We start from the raw sequence: 21,245 nt of genomic DNA on the forward strand, positions 1-21,245 counted from the left end.
TAAACAACCTGTTTCCCTATTTATAATGGTCTGGCCCTCTAGCAACTTCAGCGCGAAATTATAGTTAATTTGCCTACAAACGTCAGGTGGTCATAATAATCTGGCCACCCAGTGTATATATATATCACATATTATTATTCATTCATCTATCATGGACACTTGGGTTGCTTCCATATGTTGGCTATTGTAAATAATGCGGCAGTGAACATAGGGGTGCCTATATCTCTTTGAATTAGTGTTTTTATTTTCTTCGGATGCACCCCTATGTTCACTGCAGCATTATTTACATTAGCCTTTTTATGTTAAATTTAAATATTTACTTTCAAACCTCAACATGGTTCTCATTCTAAGATTGTTATTCTAACTTGTTTATAAATTTTTCTGGTAATGAAAAATGCACTTCCATTCTCTTTACCTAAATCCTTAAAAATTTTAGCAATAATAGGTCTTCCTAAAAGGCAGATCAACATAAAGGAAAGAATAGGGCCTCTGTTCTTTAAAAATTGTTGTTTGAAATCCAAAAGAATTCTTCTTAGACATTTCCTGACTGGCAGCCATTGGTGGAAAGGAGAGAAAAAAAGGATGGGGTTCATAAATACCATGTTAATAATGACAGTTTTGACCCATTTCAATCCTAGGTTCATGAGTCTGTAATAGTAGGCAAGTTATCATACCTTCTCTAGAACCCTTTCTCTTCTCTTGGGAAATGATAATGATGGTACCTACTTCATAGAAAGTTAGGTTTTTATAAGCACATAGTATAGTGATTGGCACATAGAATGTACTCAACAAATGTTAGTTCTCTTCCATTTTCATCTTTTTATTTAAATCATTATCCAAGGATCCCCCCTCCCCCCATTGATTTTTAGAGAGAGTGAAAGGGAGGGAAGAGGAGGAGAGAGAGAAACATTGTTGCGACAGAGACACATCGACTGGTTGTCTCCTGCACATGCCCCAAGGTTCATGCCCTTGCCCGGGAATTGAACCTGCAATCCTTCAGTCTGTGGCCCAATGCTCTAACCACTGAACAGCCCTTCAGGTTCCATTTTCATCTTAATTTCCCTAACTTAATTCTGAAATATTGGTAAATTAGTTCTAAATAACTTTTAAGAAAAGTGCTGACCCCATAAGAATTATGCTTAAAATAGTGAATGTTTGTTGATAGTAACTCATAATAAATGAAAATGTTTTTAACCTTCATCAGATAAATGAGCTAAGTTTTCTTTCTTTGAACATGGGTATGGGTAACTCAGGTACTGTATGACAAGTTCTTTGACTCGTTGAATCTTTTTCATGTTAGGGTGAAAAGGGGACTAAGCAAACATTCTGCTTATTTTTAATACCTACTCTTCTGAGGTCATATTTGACCTTAAATATTTTCCCAAATTGATTTTAGTATACAGGTGTTAGCTCCAAGGCTTTGTTTGTACAGTTAACTACATCAAATTCAGCAAGTTAGTGTGGGTGTGGCAGGGATTTGAGAGATTAGGTGATTTCTAACTTCTGTTAATCAAAATATAACTATATTTTAGAGAATAAAAATAGTAACTATATCACTTGAGTTCATGAAGACTTAGCTGATTTTTAATAATTAATAAGTTTTTTCTGCCAATGAGCATTAAATTACTGCTGACTTTTTAGTGTCATAGTACCTTGTGGTAGTTTTTCTGCAGGGTTTAAAGGTGTATTCCAGTTTTGTTTTATTTTTCCTGTCCTGTCCAGAGGAAATAATCTTTACAAATGATACAAGGAGACTATTTCTAGAAGTCCATACATGCCATTAATATGTTATAAGGATCGGTCAGTCCCATTGTCTTCTTTTGTCAATCTTGATCGGAGCTTGCCGAGTAAGTCTATAAGCCTGCATGTGCCTGGCAACTGTTACCTAGTGACAGTTTCAGCTGCTGTAGCCATTGGCTGTGCTGTTGATTGGGGCAGGAGGACCGAGTCACCTTTCTGATGGTGAGTTCTTCTGCATCAGCTCAGGATGAGGAGGAGGAGCCGGGCTCCAGCTCAGGTGGAGGCAGTGATGCCGAGCGATTGTGAAGAATATCCTGACAGCATCCTGGAAGCTGCATCACAGTGAGTCGGACTTCTGAATCAAGCAGCTCATAACAGTGAATGTATGTGAGGAGCACTGCCTTATTCCTGTAACAAGAGAACTATTTTGTGACAAGTGAAGCTGGGAATGTGCAAGGAGGAATATCCTGTGGCTGTTTTAAAAGAAGAAGGACTTCCCTGCATGACTTGGTGATGCACGAGAAAATAACTTTCAGAAGAGTGCCGCTGCATTGTTCCTGAGGAAGTCTGTGTTTTTAACCTATGGCATTTCTTCAAAAGGTGTGACAACAAAGGCTGACAAGCGACTCTCCGAAATGCCTATACTTTAAAAAAGACTTTTGACAATGTTAACCTTGTATCAGGACGACCTTGGAAGCCTGTTGGGTGGATTCATTCCTGCATTATTCCTTTCATTATTTCAGACTCTAGGATTTAAACTCATCTTGATGTGTTAGAGGTATTTTAAAACAAAATCATTTTACAACCTACCCAATGGCCCCTATGCTAATTGAGTACTTGCTCAAAATAGAATGCAGAAATAGAAGAGACATTTTAAAAAACATATGGCTGCTACATAACTGCAAATATAGCAAACAAGGTAAATTTCTACTTTCAGAAGATTTAGTTGAAGTGTCTTTATTGTGTTAATCATCTAATGAAAATAGAAAAGGCAGAGAAGTATAGATTATGCTGTCTACTAGAAATACCTAAGTAGTAAATAATGGCAGCATTTCTAGTCAGATAAGCTCAGAGTAGATAGGAAAGTTTCCATTATTGTCTAAATTTCATGTAAATTCACAGATATATTTGAGACATAGGTGTGGTTGCAAGGTGAGCAATAACTTTGAGCTGTATATTTTATGGTCATGCTTCATTTTAAGGAAGGTGGCATATCAGACAATGAAAGTTAATGATGCTGAAATTAATAGCAAAATGATGTATTTTTCTTTTGAAAAGGAAGAAGTATAAATTACATTGTTGATGGTAGCACCAGTAACTGTAGTATACTAAAACTGTTTTTTTTTTTCTGAGCACTTAAAAAATGCATGCAGAATGAAAAGTTTGTCATATTTTGTCAGGTGTTAACCCATTACCTATTATCTTCCTACTGGAAATATGTATTGTTTTGTTTTTCGCATGAAAGCTATATGGCAATCTGGAGTCTGTTACCTCTGTTCTACTCCTTTGTGCCCAAATACAGATGAGTCTTTTGGAATTAGCCTTTTCCAGAAAGGGGGTAGTGGTGGCAGTTCTTAGCTTCTTAAAGAAATGAGAGAGAAATGGATCATAAAGTTGACCCACCAGCATCAAACCCTCAAATGAGCCCCAAAACACTCTTTGTTACAATGAACTTTTTCTTAGCTTTCCAGCCAAATCTGAGATCTTAATTATTTAAATTCTAAAATATGAATCCACTTCTTATGTTAGATGAAACAGGAAGCCTGAGACAATTTCAGACTTTTTCTTTTCTCATTCTTTCTAGTTGATCCTTAAGAAACAGCCTTTCTGAGGAGGACAAACAACCCACAGAAGCTTTTCTTCTCTTGGCAATTGCTTTTTTTCTTTTTGCAGCTTTAATTTTTTATTGTGCAAGGTAATAAATCCATTTTCCCTAGAAGTGCCTTGTGTCTGCAAAAAGTTGTTTGAGACCACCAGAGGATGCTAATGGTGACCTTTCCCCACCTCCGCTGTAGCTTATTCTCCTCCCTCTCCCCTTAAAACTGAGGTGTGTCACTGCTCACTGAGGCTGATGAAGAGACTTGAGTCCTTTCTGGGATGCTCAGCTGTGACAGAAGCACTGCCACCGTCTCCCGAAGCTGATTCTGAGACTCTCAGGTGCAGAGTTTAACAGATGCTGGCAGGGCACCGGCTTGCTGTAGCCCAGGCTGCAGGTTCCCTCAATTCCAAGCCATGAACGAATCCAGGTGGACTGAATGGAGGATCCTAAACCTGAGCAGTGGCCCTGTGAATGTGTCTGAGCGTCACTCCTGCCCACTAGGATTTGGCCACTACAGTGCAGTGGACATCTGCGTCTTTGAGACCGTTGTTATTGTCCTGCTGACATTTCTGATCATTGCTGGGAATTTAACAGTCATCTTTGTCTTTCACTGTGCTCCACTCTTACACCATTATACCACCAGCTACTTCATCCAGACGATGGCATATGCTGATCTTTTCGTTGGAGTTAGCTGCTTGGTTCCTACTCTCTCACTTCTCCACTACTCCACAGGTATCCACGAGTCACTGACTTGCCAGGTTTTTGGATATATTATCTCTGTTCTCAAAAGTGTTTCTATGGCATGTCTTGCTTGCATAAGTGTGGATCGTTATCTTGCAATCACCAAGCCTCTCTCCTACAATCAACTGGTCACCCCTTGTCGGCTGAGAATTTGCATTATTTTAATCTGGATCTACTCCTGCCTAATTTTCTTGCCTTCTTTCTTTGGCTGGGGGAAACCTGGTTACCACGGTGACATTTTTGAATGGTGTGCCACCTCTTGGCTCACCAGTGCCTATTTTACAGGCTTTATTGTTTGTTTACTTTATGCTCCTGCTGCCTTTGTTGTCTGCTTCACTTACTTCCACATTTTCAAAATTTGCCGGCAGCACACCAAAGAGATACATGACCGGAGGGCCCGGTTCCCGAGCAATGAGGTGGATGCCTCTGGAGAGACTGGACACAGCCCCGACCGTCGCTATGCCATGGTCCTGTTTCGGATAACCAGCGTATTTTACATGCTGTGGCTCCCCTATATTATTTACTTTCTTTTGGAAAGCTCCCGGGTCTTAGACAATCCAACACTGTCCTTCCTAACAACCTGGCTTGCTATAAGTAATAGTTTTTGTAACTGTGTAATATACAGCCTTTCCAACAGTGTTTTCCGGCTAGGCCTCCGAAGGCTTTCCGAGACAATGTGCACGTCTTGTATGTGTCTGAAGGAGCAGGACACAAGAGACCCCAAGCCCAGGAAACGGGCCAATTCCTGCTCCATTTGAAGAGAACTGCCCAGTAAATCAAGTGTAATGGATAGTGGTTTGTGTTCATAGTCTTGATTCATCTGGAAATTTGCCACTAGAGAAATATTTACTTGAATAGTAATATGAGATGAAGGGACTAAAGGTTTCATTTTTTTCTCTTTTTTCATGGAGGAAAAAACTAAAGGAAAGGATGTATAGAGAGTAATCTCATGAGATAAATATAGCATGTGAGTGTCAATGTGCAGTAGTGGGAAAAATTAAGCACTGAGGATGACAAAAGTAAGTCAGATATTCCACAGGATGCGAGCCAAGCCCCTCGGTGTCTTTCTCTCTGATTGAACTCTGTCCTCTGTCTTTGTCTCTGATTCTTGTCTCTTTACTCTCATTGTGTTTGTGGAAATTACTTGCATCAATTTTCCTCTATAGAAAATTGCTACATATTATATATGTGGCAAAGTATAATCTTTGGCATCAAAGTGTACTTTTAAACACACTGATCTGAAATCCGTAAGTGGTCTCTCATGGATGTATAGTAAGCATTGTATGTTAGTACCTGCCACACAACCCTTTTGCTTGTGTTTTTATAATCTCCACAGCACACATTTTCTGCCATGAGCAAAAAGAAACAGTATTTTTCTTTCATCAGGGTAAAATGATGCTCCCCTCCCCTGTATTCCTGCTGTATTTCCCTTTATCTGCATCCTTTGGTACCTTAATTCAGAAGTGTCTTAGCTAATGAAAGAATCTACTACATAGAGCAATCAAAATGTTAAATAATTTATTCCTTCCAACAAAGCAATCGATAACCAGTATGAGATATTATGTTAAATCTTTTTAATGGTTTTTAGAAACATTTTTTCTGATTTCTTTTAAATTCTTTCACATTCCCAAAGTGGTGTCCCTTTTGCTATATAGTAAAGCTTTGTTTTCCTTTAATACAATCAACAAATAATTCTAATGCAGATGGTGAGTACTCACCCGGAAGTGAGGCATTGCTCTTAAAGCTACTTGGTGTGTCTTTTTTTATTTTTAAGACTAAAATATTGACCTTTTTGTGTTAGGTTTACAAAACTTACTGTTCTGTCCACCAATCATTTGTGTAATATGCGTTTGCACATAGTATATTTTTTACAACAAAGAAAATGTAAATGACATTATGTGATCTGTGCCTAATGTTTTCTTAGCACAATATATAGATCAATGTTGCTTAAGTCACCAACATAGGGAAAAAATATACAAAAACTTATTTTAGTGAAAAAATACTTTTGTGTAGCTGTTATTTAGATATTTATATTAGACCAAGCTGTATTCTTAGTGCTGCTGAGAATATAATATACTTAATTATGAAGTACAGGTGACAGCTTTCAGTATTTTCTTTTGTAATGATCTGTTTTCATATTCAGAGTTTAAATTAGCTTATTTTTTAGTGTGCTACATGGAATTGTGTAATAAATTGTCAGGGGTTTAGATGTAGCAAAATGGCATTTGGGAATTAGTAGTGAAGCAGGCCTGAGTGGTAAAACATCTAAATCTTACTTTTTTTTTTACCATAATTTTCCTGCCTGATAGATATTTTAAATTTTATATCAAACTACTACTGAGTATTTTTCTTCTCAGCATTTTTGATTTGTTTGTTTTATGAAATGCATTAATGAATGTGCCTATGGAAGCCAACCATGTTGCACACTGGTGGTTTGACTTCATAGGCCCTTTAGTGGAAATGTCATCATTCTATTGAGGTTGTTCTGAAACCCTGTATATTTTTTAAAATGTAAGAAAGGTTTAAAATAAATAATAAAATAGTATTCTATATATCAAAATCAGACTTTGCTCCAGTTTAATAAAATACTTAACTTGGAACAAGAGTTTACTTGTTTGGGATCAAAATTTAACTGTTTTATATTTCTGTGGTTTGGGTTGCTTACATTAATTCTTGTCCCCAGTTTGCAATTGGCATCTTGGAAAAGTTGAAATGCGCATTTTAAGTTTAGATCAGTTCAATGAAACATGATACTATAACTTTTCAGTGGTCATAAATAGGACCTTCAACATGTATTATTTGAGAACAAACACATTTTGATTCCTTAAGTTTGGAGTGTACATATAGTTAGAAAAGACTCAGTAGATGACCTGTATAGGAACCATGAGGTCATGTTTATTATATTTTCCTCTTCTAGCTTTTTCTCATAATAATTCTAACAACAGTTATGCGCCAGGCACCGTGTTAAGTTTTACATGTGACATTTAATCCTACTATGACTCTTTGAGATAGCTACTGTTATTCCCATTATAGAGAGGAGGAAACTAGAGAAAAGTGACTTATCCAAGGTCACTCAATAAAGTCAGTGTCAGAAGTTCAGTAACACCCAGTTGTCCTGGAGCCAAAGCCTGCACACTTAACCACTATACATACTCCCTCCACCTCCACCCCCACTCCCCCCAAAAAACGCTTTCAAACCTTTGTACCTCTTTTCATACAAAAGTTCTCTTTCTTTTTTTCTCACCTAAATCTTTTGCTTCACTTCTTTTTCTGTTCTGGTGATATCTTTTTCCTTGATCTTACAAATCTCTTTGATGAAAACAGCAATCTTAATAAGCCCAAACTTGCCAGGTTAGTCTATAATCTGTAGTCTATAATCAAACTATTTTTTAAAATAGTAAAAGTGAAACTCCAGGCATGGCATTTCCTTGACATTACTTTTGTTTATTTTTGTTAAGTTTTCCTTGAATAGCTTTTTAAAATCTCTATAAATTTCTTATTGAAAGAGAATTTTTTTGAAGAAGAGTAGAAATGGAAGTCTTTATTGTAGCCTGAAAGGGGAGCCACTATGAGGCAAGTTTTAGGTTTAGAATCTCTATTTATTGTAATGTTTCCTGTGTAACTCTAGGGTAAGCCACTTAACTTTCTTTTGACATACTTTAATATGTGTATAATTATAGAATAAGGTAATACTTATTTTGAAACAACTCTGTCTTTTTCAGAATAATGCATTTTAAGAACAGGAAGCATAGCCGTTATTCTCATCATTATATAGTGTTCTGTGATCATTATCCAATTTGGTCATAAATGACAGAATATATAATTTATTATGTGAGTGTAGACATAAATGACGTTGTTGTGTTAAAGGACTGTGCTCTGTCTCTCCCCACCCTGAAAACTAATTATATATATATAACAAGTATGTGATAAACAAGTAAAGAAGAACAAGATGTGGAGAAGTGCTATGTAACATGCTGAGCATAGCATCACTTGTGTTCAGGTAGAAGCACCGGCAGTGCACGGGAGCCTATGTTACTGTGGATGCTCTATTTTGATGTTTTAGGTTCCAACAGTTGACCTTTTCTCTGAGCAAAACTATTGTAAGATTAAGGTTATGTAGAAAGTGGCATATTCTACAGACAAGTATATAGACATCGGGGAAAACAAAATGACCAGTGTTTCTTGTAAATGAAAGTTTTATCCAGTGCTAGTTTTGCTCTATAATTTAAAATATTCATAACTTTTTAAAAATAGTAAAAGTGGGCATCTTTTAAAATATTAAGTGATGTGATTAGGTATTTCTTTATTAATATTTTATTTGCAATTTATTTTTACAATGAGCATTTACTTTTTTAATAATTAGGAAGAGAAAATAGTTTTAATAAAAATAATGCTGTCTATTTAAAAAATATTTTGACATTTCACTAAACAGTTTTTGTTCTTTCTGTAAGTAACATTATATAGTTTTGTCTTAAAACTATTTTGCTTTGATGATAGTTTATATGATTTTCATAATATTTGTTATTTTAGATAGTTTTTCAGAGAAATTTGATGACCTTCTACTTGTGATATTAGATGTTCTTATTTTTGCTTCAACACAATTGGTTTGAAGTGTTATTTGCTGAATTTGAAATGGATATCAATCACTGTAAGGTTTTTTTATGCACCACTGATGACACCTTCTAGCATTTTTTCCCACATCTTTAACAAAAGTCTGACCCTGCATTTCATAGATTGGCAGGATTCTATTTTCAGTCCCCCCATCTAAAAAGGTCATATCTATAACTTTTTAATGGTAATTTTATTCTATTCTTATATATGTTTAGAGGCCCAGTGCACAAATTTGTGCACATTGAAAGGAAATTAATTAGAAGGTGGCTGGAGGGGCGGGACTGGGCAAGTCCGGCCAGACATGCCCTGGAGCCAACCTCCCACGGTCCCTCTATAGCTAGCTGCACCTGGTGTAGCCAGGGCTCGAAGGGCATCTGCAGAGTGAGCGGGGTCCCTCTGGCAGGTGGGGTCCCTCGGCCTGGCCTGCAGGGACCAGGCCAAAACCGGCAGTCCAACATCCCCCAAGGGGTCCCAAATTGTGAGAGGGCGCAGACCAGGCCTTGGGACCCACCGGTGCATTTGTGCTCTGGGCCTCTAGTATGCATATAAGACTTTTGGTTAATCTCTTCCCTCCCTCCCTCCTCCCCTCTTCCCTCTGAGATTCATTAGTCTGTTCCATGTTTCCATGCCTGTGGTTTCCACTCCTGTGTTGAGCGTCTGCTCCCTGGTGGTCAGTGCGCGTCATAGCTACCAGCCGGTCAGCCAGTCAGCCGGTCACTTAGGCTTTTACTAGTATATATATATACTAGTAGATTGCCCATGAAGGTGAGAATATCACAGTAATAAATCTAGCAAGTGTCTGGTGTGTCTGATAGATATTAAACATAAAACACATATAGGATATCAGTACCTTCACCATAGTAAATGGGACCATATTAATTTTTGAGATTCTAAAATTTATAGATGATAAATATCAAGAAACATAACACATAGAGTAAAATTTATTGAATGGTAGTATTTGCTAAAATTCTAAAACTTTCCCAAATGCTACTTTATTCAAGAGAAATCACTTTTATCTTTGACTTTAAAAATTTGACTCCAATTTTATTTTATGTTTTCTACTTAAGCAAGTGTAAATATGGTTGATGCCAGTTAAAAGTGCCCGAATAAACTTTATAAATTCAAAGTTGTGGCATTATTTTAGTTGAGAGGCCCCCACAAACACAAAATCAAGTATAAATGTATATAGCCTGATCATTCAAACTCAAAATATAGCCCTGGCCAGTGTGGCTCAGTTGTTTGGGCATTGTCCCATGCACCAAAAGGTTCCTGGTTCGATTCAGGGTCAGGGCACATGCCCAGGTTGTGGGTTTGGTCCCCAATAGGGGGCATCCAGGAGGCAGTGGGTAGATGGTTCTCTCTCACGTTAATGCTTTTCTCTCTTCCTCTCTCTAAAAACCAATAAAATATCTTTAGAAAAAAATGTCAGACTATATCTTTGAACGCAGTGCAGACTGTAGCAAGCGGTGACCAGTGTTTTGTCTGAGGTTATGCTTGTCACAAACCATTGATCACGGATATACTCAGTGTAAAATACAATTTTAAAGCACTGATGTTCATAATAGAGTTTGAAGTTTAAAATAGGTATTATTAGATCATACATGTTATGCTAATAGCCTCTTCACAGTTATTTCATTTACTTTTTTCAGGAATTTTATAATAAAAATGTTAAATTGATATTATAAATGATAGATGTAGAGAAGATTAAAAGATAATTTGTGAAGAAGCCAATAAAAAATTCCTGAAAATACTGGTTTTAAGGTTTTAATAAGTTAAAATATATTTGGAATTTTCTTATATTTATTATTTTAACAAGGAAAAGATGATTCAAAATTGGTTTTTCAGAAATGCTTGCAGTTATGAATTTCAAAGTAGAGCATAGTTCTTTATTTGAAAGGAAAGAAACACTGTATAATGTATATCTAGGTTTTTGTGAAATGTTTTTCTTGCCAAAGGTTAAAGTTTAAAATGAAGTTGTATTAAAAATTGCAAATAGATATACATTCAAATTGCTGCTCTCTTCAAATAGATTTTGAGGAAAAACTCAATATCCCAAAGATTAGTTTATTATCCTACTTCCACCACTCCCAGGCAACTAAAAAAACTTATGTGTCTAAGATCTTAAAACTTTACTGGTCATGGCATGTACGGGGGGCAACTGATGGATGTTTCTCTCTCTCTCTCAAATCAGTAAAAAACATATCCTTGGGTGAGTGATGAGAGAGAGATGTTTCTCTCTCTCTCTCTCAAATCAGTAAAAAACATATTCTTGGGTGAGGATTAAAAAAAGAAGATAGCAAATTATCAGGTTTTTATTAGTTTGACTTCAGATGAAAGATCTCAGAGATTCATTAGGTCTTCCTACCGAGTACTTTTCAGAGTACTCGGTAGACTGGAGGTGTTAAGAGTAAGACCTCAAGGATTTCTTATAGAGATTATTCGAATGTTGATATTGTGTCTATTTCATATATCCACCAACTTGCCCTTTCATGTTAGCACCTTTTAATTTCAGACAACTTTATAAAAGAATGAATTATAGCTAATCACTGTAAACTTATTTCCAAATTCTGCCTCTCCTGATTTCCATCCCTTTTACATAACTAATTTCCCCTTTTTCATCTTCAATCAAGATTCATTTTGTATGTTTTTTAATTTTTAAAGTATTACCCCTTGAGGAAATTTAGGGGTCTAAAGGCATAAAAAAGAAAATTAAATCACCCATTGTTCCATTACTGATATATAATTAGATATAACAACTCTTCAATTTTTTCTTTTTTTTTTCCCCACTATGGACGTGTTTTTTAATTTTTAAAGAAGTATTACCCCTTGAGGAAATTTAGGCGTCTAAAGGCATAAAAAAGAAAATTAAATCATCCATTGTTCCATTACTGATATATAATTAGATATAACAACTCTTCAATTTTTTCTTTTTTTTTTCCCCACTATGGACTAACACTTTTTCTATATACTAGTAAAGGATATTTTGGCTCTGCTGGCATGGCTCAGTGGTTGAGCGTCAACCTATGAACCAGGAGGTCACAGTTTGATTCCTGGTCAGGGCACATGCCAGAGTTGCAGGCTTGATCCCCAGTAGAGGGCATGCAGGAGGCAGCCAATCAATGATTCTCTTTCATCATTGATGTTTCTCTCTCTCTCTCTCCCTCTCTCTTCTTCTCTGAAATCAATAAAAATATATTTTTTATTTTTAAAAGAAGGATTTTTAAATGCAGTTACTTATAATATAAGCATTTTTTATGTTATTGTATATTCTTTATGAACATCTTTATAAATAAAACATTGTCTCTATTTAGTATTCTTACAATTTTTAAGAAAGAGATACTTAGTTAAAACGTATGGAGATATTTTAAGATTATTTATACATATTGCCAAATTGCTTTTCAAAAGGAGTGAGCCAGTTTATCTTCACACCAATAATTATCAAGCTATGTTGTTTCACCACAAACTTGCCAGCAGAAAGTCTACAGTAACAAGTAAATTAAGGGAATTGATTTTCACTTTATCCCCTCCCAGCTCCTTTAAGAGGTTGTTTTGTTAATGCAGTTTTTTCTGGTATTTGTTTTCCTAGCATACCCCCCCGCCAAATGTAACAAAAATGGGTCTGCTGAACCTCATTTAAAGAAATAATTCTTTATTTCAAAGGTCTTTGAGCCCAGATTATCTTCTCACTTTATTCACCATTTACTCTGCTGCTGCTTGGTTAAGACCATGTTATTTTCAGAACACGGAATTCTGTTAATGCTCTTGCCCTATGATTGGTGCTATCTTCAGCATTGCCTATTTCAGTGTGTGTTGTGTGTGCCCCAGGACCATCTGTGTACTGAAGTTTGAGAAAGACTTAGAACATGTTCTTCTGCCCCTGTTACAGCAGTAACATCCCTACCTCCCTCTCCAGGAAGGGGAGGACCTTTTCCTGAGCAGACTTTTAGGTCCTGGATCCTTGGAGTGTATGTGGGCATCAAGACTTCAGCTGTTAAGGGCTGCGGACCCCAGGCCTGGTTTTGACTCTAGGATTTACCTGACCTGCAGAACTGTGGGCACAGTTCCCTCAGCAGCTTTACCACCTTGAAGAAGTCCTATCTGGTGTGGATGTGAAAAGAGCAAGGGGATGCTCACACATCTGCATCTTTTCTCTTCATTGTGTCTTTTACTCAAATCTCTCTATATTTAGTGGCTATTCAATATTTGTTGAGCTAAGTATAAAGTGCTTTCTATATATTAAGTCATTTATTTCTTGAGTTCAATTGAACTTAATTATCCAAATTAACTATATTTTTGGGTTTTTCCACTCCCCCAACTCAGTGGAGGTGTGGTTGGACTGAAGGTTACCACAAACCCTTTTCCCCTCTGCCTTTATATTAGAGACTAAATGAAAAAGCCATAAAAATGAGTGTATTAGGAGAGTCGAATGATTACTTAATATAGGTATCATTTAATATAGCTATTCTCTCTAATTGAATTCTTCCTTCCAAACCCCATAGTGTAGGCTTTGAATGTGTTTTAAAGGAGGATGAATGCACTTTGGGAAGATTTGGATTTTGGATAATTTTTATTTGCATTCAGCTGAAATGAATGTCTTTCTGAATTCTTTATGATGATATAGAAAAAATTAAAATTCTATATTACCCCAAACCTTCTCATATGTTAGTAGAACTATTGTTCCAATCTCTAGTCTTCTCTTCATCTTGGAGCATTTCTGGTAAATTATGGTTTTGAAGCTCATCACCAGCTTTTCTCAGAATATGCTCTAATATATCCTTCTTTAAATGGTGCTCAGAGCTGAATATAATGTTCTGTATGTGACATGACCATTGTCAGAGGAAAGTGGGGTTATCTTTTTTGCTTGCTTTATATTTCATACTGCTAATTTTTCTGCACAAAAGTAAATTAGATATCTTTGTTAGTTATGCTTTACTGTTTAACATATTTATTTTCAATAAACCCATAAATATTTTTCACACCTTCTTAATTATACGTTTCTCTACATGTACAATGGTTTGTGTATTTTTAAAACCTTATCTTTCTCTCCCTTAAATTTCATCTTGTTAGAGCTGGTTCATTTAGTCCAGTTTTTTTGAATCTTCATTGTGTTTTGAATATATTCATTAAATGTTTGCCATCTTTAAATGTGATAGACATATTTAATGTATAAGGCCAGAAAATTGATGTTTAAAAATCAAGCTTTGTCATGGGTCCCTAAGACCACCCCCAGGTTTGGTGATTTGTTGGAAGGATTCATAAGATTGGCTGTACCCATGGCTAAGAATTATTGCAACAAATGGATATTAAACAGAATTAGCAAAGGGAACCAGATGGGAGCTTTTAAGAGTCCTCTCCAGTGGAGTCACACAGTGTCCACTTAATTCCTCCAGCATGTAGTGACAGCACGTGCAGTGTTATGCAGCTCATTAGAGACTCAGCACCCCAGGGTTTTACTGGGGGCTGGTCACACAAGCATCCTTGGCTGAGCACCTACCAAAATCCCAGACTCCCAGAAGGAAAGCAGATATTCTATTTAATAAAAGCCCAGCGACTGAAATGGTGGAATGACCAGAACTACCAGAGACCAGAACACCACGGCCCCTCGTCCCGGCTGGCCCCACCCCTCAGGGAGCAGTTAGGGGCGATCAGGCAGGCAGGCAGAGGAGGTTAGGAGTGATCAGGCACGCAGGTGCGTGCTTAGGGGCGATCAGGCAGGCAGGCGTGTGGTTAGGGGCGATCAGGCAGGCAGGCGAGCATTTAGGAGCCAGCAGTCCCGGATTGCAAGAGGGATGTTCGACTGCCAGTTTAGGCCCGACCCCACAGGAATCCCTGCGGGATCGGGCCTAAACTGGCATTTGGACATCCCCCGAAAGGTTCTGGATTGTGAGAGGATGCAGGCCGGGCTGAGGGACCCCCCTTCCCCATGCATGAATTTTATGCACTGGGCCTCTAGTTTAATATAAACCATATTGTTTGCATAAATAATCCAGGCACAATGAGCTACCCTTATCATTTAGGAAGAGTTTTATATCATTATAGGGAACTGTTTATCAGCCAAGTTTTTAGAAGTCAGCCAAGGGCTAACCTTTCGAGGAGGCTGTTTTAAGGATAGGCAGTCCCAGGTCTGCTATATTAACTCTTCTCTATACATTATGTTACATTGACATTTACTAGAATAGTATATGTCTAGTGTGTTTTGAGATTGGTGCAATAAAATTTCCTATATATACACCAAGGTGGTCATTTGCTTAGAAGTAACCTTGAATGTAGGCCCTTTTAATGAGATTAGACCTGTTATTTTTATTTATTTATTTTTAAAAATATATTTTTTTTATTGATTTCAGAGAGGAAGGTAAAGGGAGAGAGAGAGAAACATCAATGATGAGAAAGAATTATTGGTTGGCTGACTCCTGTATGACCCCATTGGGGATCAAGCCCACAACCTGGGCCTATGCCCTGACTGGGAATCGAACTGTGACCCCCTGGTTCATAGGCCGACACTCAACCACTGAGCCACACCAGCTGGGCTAGACCTGCTATTTTTACAGCAGAAGACCTTTTGTTTGAAATGCACCTTACCTTACCTTACCACTTAATGTTGTTTCTTGTATACAACAGTTTTAGTTATATAATTTTGGTAAGAATATTTAACAACATTTGCCTCTCATTTTTCCTCCTTATTACTAGTTGCCAAATAGTTACTAATTTTGTGAGTTCCAGACTTCCAAATGGCTAAATTGCATAGATTGTTTACCTTTTATAAAACCTAGTTTTTCTCTAATTTTTATTATTATTTTAACCTTGTTCTTGATTGTATAAGAGAAGAAAATTAAGAATTGCAAGAACAATAAACCCACAATTTGGAACAAACAAACTAAAGCTTCATAATTTAAATTTCATGAATTACATTTTATTTAAGTTGTGACAGGAAAGGTACCATTTATTTTAGAGTAGTAGAACATTTATACAAGTGCAGAAACCTTTTTTTTTTTCTTTTACCATTTGAGAAGTACTTAAAATATTGGTAGATATTTTGGACTTGTCAGAAGAGAATATTTTATTTTCTAAGCTTATACTTTATACTGAGTTATAAATTTTTAAAAGGCCAAGAAATAAGTGTTAAAGTCCCTTTGCGTATTCATTTAGCAAATGTAACTATAATTCAATATGATTATTTGATACTATTTACTATAAGAAAATTTGCCATTTGTATTTCATAACTACATTTTAAATATAGAAATATTTTAATACAGATATCTTTAGCATTTGTAGTATATTTTTCAGGGAGATTTTTAAGAATGCCTTTTAGTTGAATTTTTAAGATGAAAATAATGACCTTTTTTGCAGTTCTGCCCAAGGACGAATGATTGGATGACATTTAAAAATGATCCTTACAAGAGCTGTAATTTTGTGATGCTCTCCCCATTCCTCATTTATTGTTCCCTTTGAATATTTCCACAGAGAAGACATCCTTTCTCAGGGATTGAACTACCATCCTTTGCCAGGTGCTCTGAAATGAAGCTCTAAATCTGGCCTTGTGCCTTTTCTCTAGTTACATGTATCTAGTGTTCAGATTCTGCATTTCTCATAAAAATTGAAACCCAAAAAATTACAACGGGAACTCACTATTGCCAACTCTTATTCCTTAAACTGACTATCTCATTTGGTTTTGTTTTCTTATTAATTGCTTTGGTACAGCTTACAACTCTGTGTATGTAATAAATGCCCATTTCCAGCTTACAGCTCTGTATATTTAATAAATGCCTATTGGAAAAAGACTACAAGACTTTCTTCTCCCTCTCTCCCCATTTCATTCAGAATACAATGTGTATTCATTTTTCTGTGTTCTAAGATACCTTCTCTGAGTTACCACTTAGATCACTTTCTTTACTTTCAATCTTCATGTATAGTTTTATTATATTCTTTATGTACTTCGAATCATATGAACTGTGATTAACTGGTAACCCATGGACACAGTCTCCTACTCCTAAGAATCCTTTCAGAATTAACAAGGTGACCACTTTAATTGTTAGGGGGCTCTGTGGCTTAGAAGATGCTTCCTAGTTGTGAGCCAAAGTTTTCTTTCTTCGAAATGCCTACCATTTGGTCCTATGTCATCTCTTCTGGAGAAAAACAGAAATGTCTTCTTTTTGATATAGTACATCTGATATGTGAAAACTGCTCTTATATCTTCCTTCTCTTCCCAGATTACACATCCTTATTTTCCGACCCTTTACTCATTCATCCATTTAGCAAATATTTATTGAGCACCTCTTAGGTGCAAGGCACTGTTTTGAAATACTTGGAATATGGTGTTGAACAAGAATGATGGGCTCTCTTTCCTCATAGGGTTTATTCCAAATAGAGGTAAACCAAAAGTGTTCCAAATTAAGACACTGACAAGTAAAAAAGAAGATAATTTCAGATTAGGAAACATGCCATGAAGAAAATAACAGAGGGCTATAGGATAGAGAGGCGTAGAGATGGGAGGTTACTGCTTCTCCATGTACTTTGGTTTCCAAATGTCTCATCATCTTGATTGCCCTTCACACAACAACACTCACGGCCTTTGGTACCGTGAAAATCCATACAAGGGCGGGATGGACTTTGACCTGCTATTGTCCTATATACATAGGAAGGTAGAAACATCTTAATTATATGTTCAATGGAGCTTTTGGACTACTAGATCCACAAGGCCACTATTAAAAAGCCAGAGACAAAAATTTAGACCTTGTCGGACTTAGACACAGTGTTGTCTAGCTCAGTGTGCTCTCACTTACAGTGGATACAGTGGGATTAACACTTGCCATACCTAGACAATGTGTTTCCATTAGTGCAGCCCCAGATATCCTTAGTGGGTTCAACAGCAGGGTCACCTAGCTTTGTAGTGTACTTCTTCAGGTCTGTTGGTTTTGAACTAGTCTTTTACCAACTCTTTCTCTTTTCTGAACTTGGAAAATCATTTTATTGATCCTACTTGCAGAGCTTTACAGTCCTCCCTATAAAATTCAATCTCACCTCCGAGCCCTTCCTTCTCATTTTTATGTGATCCCTTTGGATCTTGTAGATTTGAAAAGCTTACCTCCTCTGTTGTTTTTCAAGTCAGCAATAATGAACTTAGCAAACAGTTTCCTTCTACATGGATTTTGCTTTATATAATTAGCACATCTTGAGTATGGCTGTATATCTACCTCTAATTCTTCCTAATAACTAGTTATACCTTGATGTAATGTTAATATCTAGTTGCTATGTTCCCTCTTGTTTTCAATTATTTCATGAGATATTTGCTAGAGAGGGAGAGGCATACTTGTTAAGCCTGCATTCTAAAGTCAATTTATTTTTTTTAAATTTAAATTCTTTATTGTTTAATGTATTACATAAGTCTCCTTTTTCCCCCATTGACTTCCCCCTATCTTCCCCCAACCTCCAGCACATGTCTTCCCCCCACCCCTCCCCCATCTGTGTCCATTGGTTATGCTCATATGCAATATTTGGGTTTTAATTTTGTATTCTTTTTCCTATTATTTGTGTAATACTGAGCATATTACCTAACCTCTCTGACCATTGGTTTCCTAATAATTGTTCCTCTTTATGGGGATTTATGAAATAATGAATATAAATCACCTATCATAGTGCCTGGTATATAGAAAGGAGAGCCCAATAAATACTAGCAACAGCAACTGTAGTTATTGTCAGCCCTGCAAAAATTAAGTATATTCCATCTTGGATTTTCCTGATCTAAAACCCTTTAAATGCATGTTCACGTACACAAATACACACATAGCTAGATTTTTGCCATTTTTTTCTTAGGGATGAACACAGTGAAACACTTTTGTTTTTTAAGTCTTATATGTCATCTTTCTAGAAAAAGCATCAAACTTACCGCCTCTGAAATCCATTTTTTTAAATTGAAAGCTTAAATTTTATCTTCTCATTTACCACCTTTCCAGTGGTCCCCAGTTCTCAAAGTTTAGCAATACCAAATCTTTTAACGGCCTTTGGTTTATCTTTGAGCCTAAGTCTAAAATGAGTCATGGTCATGGGATGCTGAAAGTTAATATGAAAATTGCCTGGGTATTTCACTTAGTCACAGAGAATAAAATTGTCGATAGCAGGGAAGGGACATATTTATAACACAACTACTTTACGACAAGAGCTGTGAAAACATCTTTATATAGAATATTTTATTTAACCCTTTTAGTAACTTCATTTCACAGGGGAGGAAATTAGCACCAGAATTTAAATATATCTATTAAGTGGTAAAATATATAGAATTTGAATCCAGCTTTGCCTGACACTAAAACTATGTCCTTTCCCTCCCATATATGCTGCCTCCTTTCTTCCGGCTATTTGGCAACTAACATTAAACTGACATGTATATTAAACTCAAGATATTAGTACTATTTTTTTTCCCACTGGGCATCTTTCCCTGGGAAGCCAATAAATGATTGCCCTAGAGATTTTCAAAGTCAGGAAATTGGTGAGGATCATGACTAAAGTTGTCAAGTTTCCCTACTTAGGAAAACTTTAGCACTTTAGAAATACAATATAATGGAATCTTAAGGTTTGAAGAGACCTTCTTGGTCATGAGTTTTGTTTTCTGTCCACATAACAGTCACATATGTGGGGGTCTATAATAAGGAGGTTATTTTAGTATTTTGTATGTGGAATATTTTATAGTGATTTAAGATCAATTCTTGCCTTTTTAAATTACACTCTCTAATAATACATTGTATTTTTTAAATCTTTATTGTTCAGATTATTACAGATGTCCCTTTTTTTCCCCCCCATAGCTCCCCTCCACCCGGTTCCCACCCGACCCCAGGCCCTCGCCACTCCACTGTCTGCGTCCATAGGTACTGCATACATGCATATAAGATCTTTGTCCAGTCTCTTCCTGCACGCCCCCACACCTCCTTTCCCCTGAGAATTGTCAGTCCACTCCATTTCCATGCCCCTGATTCTGTTACATTTACCAGTTTATTCTGTTCATCAGATTTTTTATTCATTTGATTTTTAGATTCACTTGTTGATAGATATGTATTTGTTGTCACTTTGTTGTTCATAATTTATTATCTTTACCTTTTTCTTCTTCCTCTTCTTAAAGAATACCCTTCAACATTTCATGTAATACTGGTTTGGTGGTGATGAACTCCTTTAGCTTTTTCTTGTGTGTGAAGCTCTTTATCTGACCTTCAATTCTGAATGATAGCTTTGCTGGGTAAAGTAATCTTGGTTGTAGATTCTTGTTATCCATCACTTTGATTATTTCTTGCCACTCCCTTCTGGCCTGCATAGTTTCTGTTGAGAAATCAACTGACAGTTGTATGGGTACGCCCTTGTAGGTAACTAACTGTTTTTCTCTTGCTGCTTTTAAGACTCTCTTTTTGTCTTTTGCCCTTGGCATTTTAATTATGATGTGTCTTGGTTGTGGTCCTCTTTGGATTCCTCTTGTTTGGGGTTCTCTGTGCTTCCTGGACTTGTAAGTCTATATCTTTCACCAGGTAGGGGAAGTTTTCTGTCATTATTTCTTCAAATAGGTTTTCAATATCTTGCTTTCTCTCTTCTTCTGGCACCCCCATAATTCGGATGTTGGTACTCTTGAAATTGTCCCAGAGGCTCCTTATACTATCTTCATATTTTTGGGTTTTTTTTTCTTTTTGCTCTTCCAGTTGGGTGTTTTTTGCTTCCTCGTATTTCAAATCTTTGACTTGATTCTTGGGATCCTCTTGTCTACTGTTGAACCTCTGTATATTATTCTTTATTTCAGTCAGTGTATGCTTAATTTCTGACTGGTCCTTTTTCTTTTTCTTCTTCTTTTTTTTTTTTTTTTGCATTCTCACTAAGATCCTTGAAGGTCTCACTAAGTTCCTTAGAGGTTTCTAGAAGATTCTTGAGTAACCTTATAACTGTGATTTTGAACTCTATATCCAGTAGTTTGCTTTCTTCCACTTCTTTCATTTGTGACACGTTTCTTTTGTCTCTGTGTTTGTTTCTATGTATCGGGTAGCTGCTAAGTCCTTGAGTTGATAGAGTGACCTTGTGTAGTAGGAGTCCTATAGGGCCCAGTGGCTCAGCCTCCCCAATCACCTGAGGTGGACACTCTTGGTGCACCCCTTTGTGGGCTGTGTGCACAGTCTTCTTGTAGTTGAACCTTGATTGCTGTTTGTATCACTGGGAGGAATTGACTTCCAGGCCAATTGGCTGTGAGGACCAGCTGTGTCTACAATGGAAGAGCTGCTGTGCAGGAGATAACCCTATGGAGCAGGACTTGCTTTAGTGGGGCTTTGGTGCTCCACTTCACTGAGTCTGCCCCTTGAATGTGTCACTTATG

At 36.7% G+C, this 21,245-nt stretch overlaps 2 protein-coding genes across 5 annotated transcripts in view; both read left to right on the forward strand.

The window, feature by feature from the left end:
- RABGAP1L (RAB GTPase activating protein 1-like) overlaps nucleotides 1-21,245 on the forward strand; it is a 400,947-nt gene that overhangs the window by 118,999 nt on the left and 260,703 nt on the right. The window lies entirely within an intron of this gene.
- Nucleotides 2,049-6,860, forward strand: GPR52 (G protein-coupled receptor 52). Its single transcript, XM_005867686.2, has 2 exons — nucleotides 2,049-2,659; nucleotides 3,545-6,860. The coding sequence occupies exon 2, from the start codon at nucleotides 3,973-3,975 to the stop codon at nucleotides 5,056-5,058; it is 1,086 nt and encodes a 361-aa protein (XP_005867748.1). The 5' UTR covers nucleotides 2,049-2,659; nucleotides 3,545-3,972; the 3' UTR covers nucleotides 5,059-6,860.

This window comes from Myotis brandtii, unplaced genomic scaffold (assembly GCF_000412655.1).
Source record: "Myotis brandtii unplaced genomic scaffold, ASM41265v1 scaffold250, whole genome shotgun sequence".
Lineage (NCBI taxonomy): Eukaryota > Metazoa > Chordata > Mammalia > Chiroptera > Vespertilionidae > Myotis > Myotis brandtii.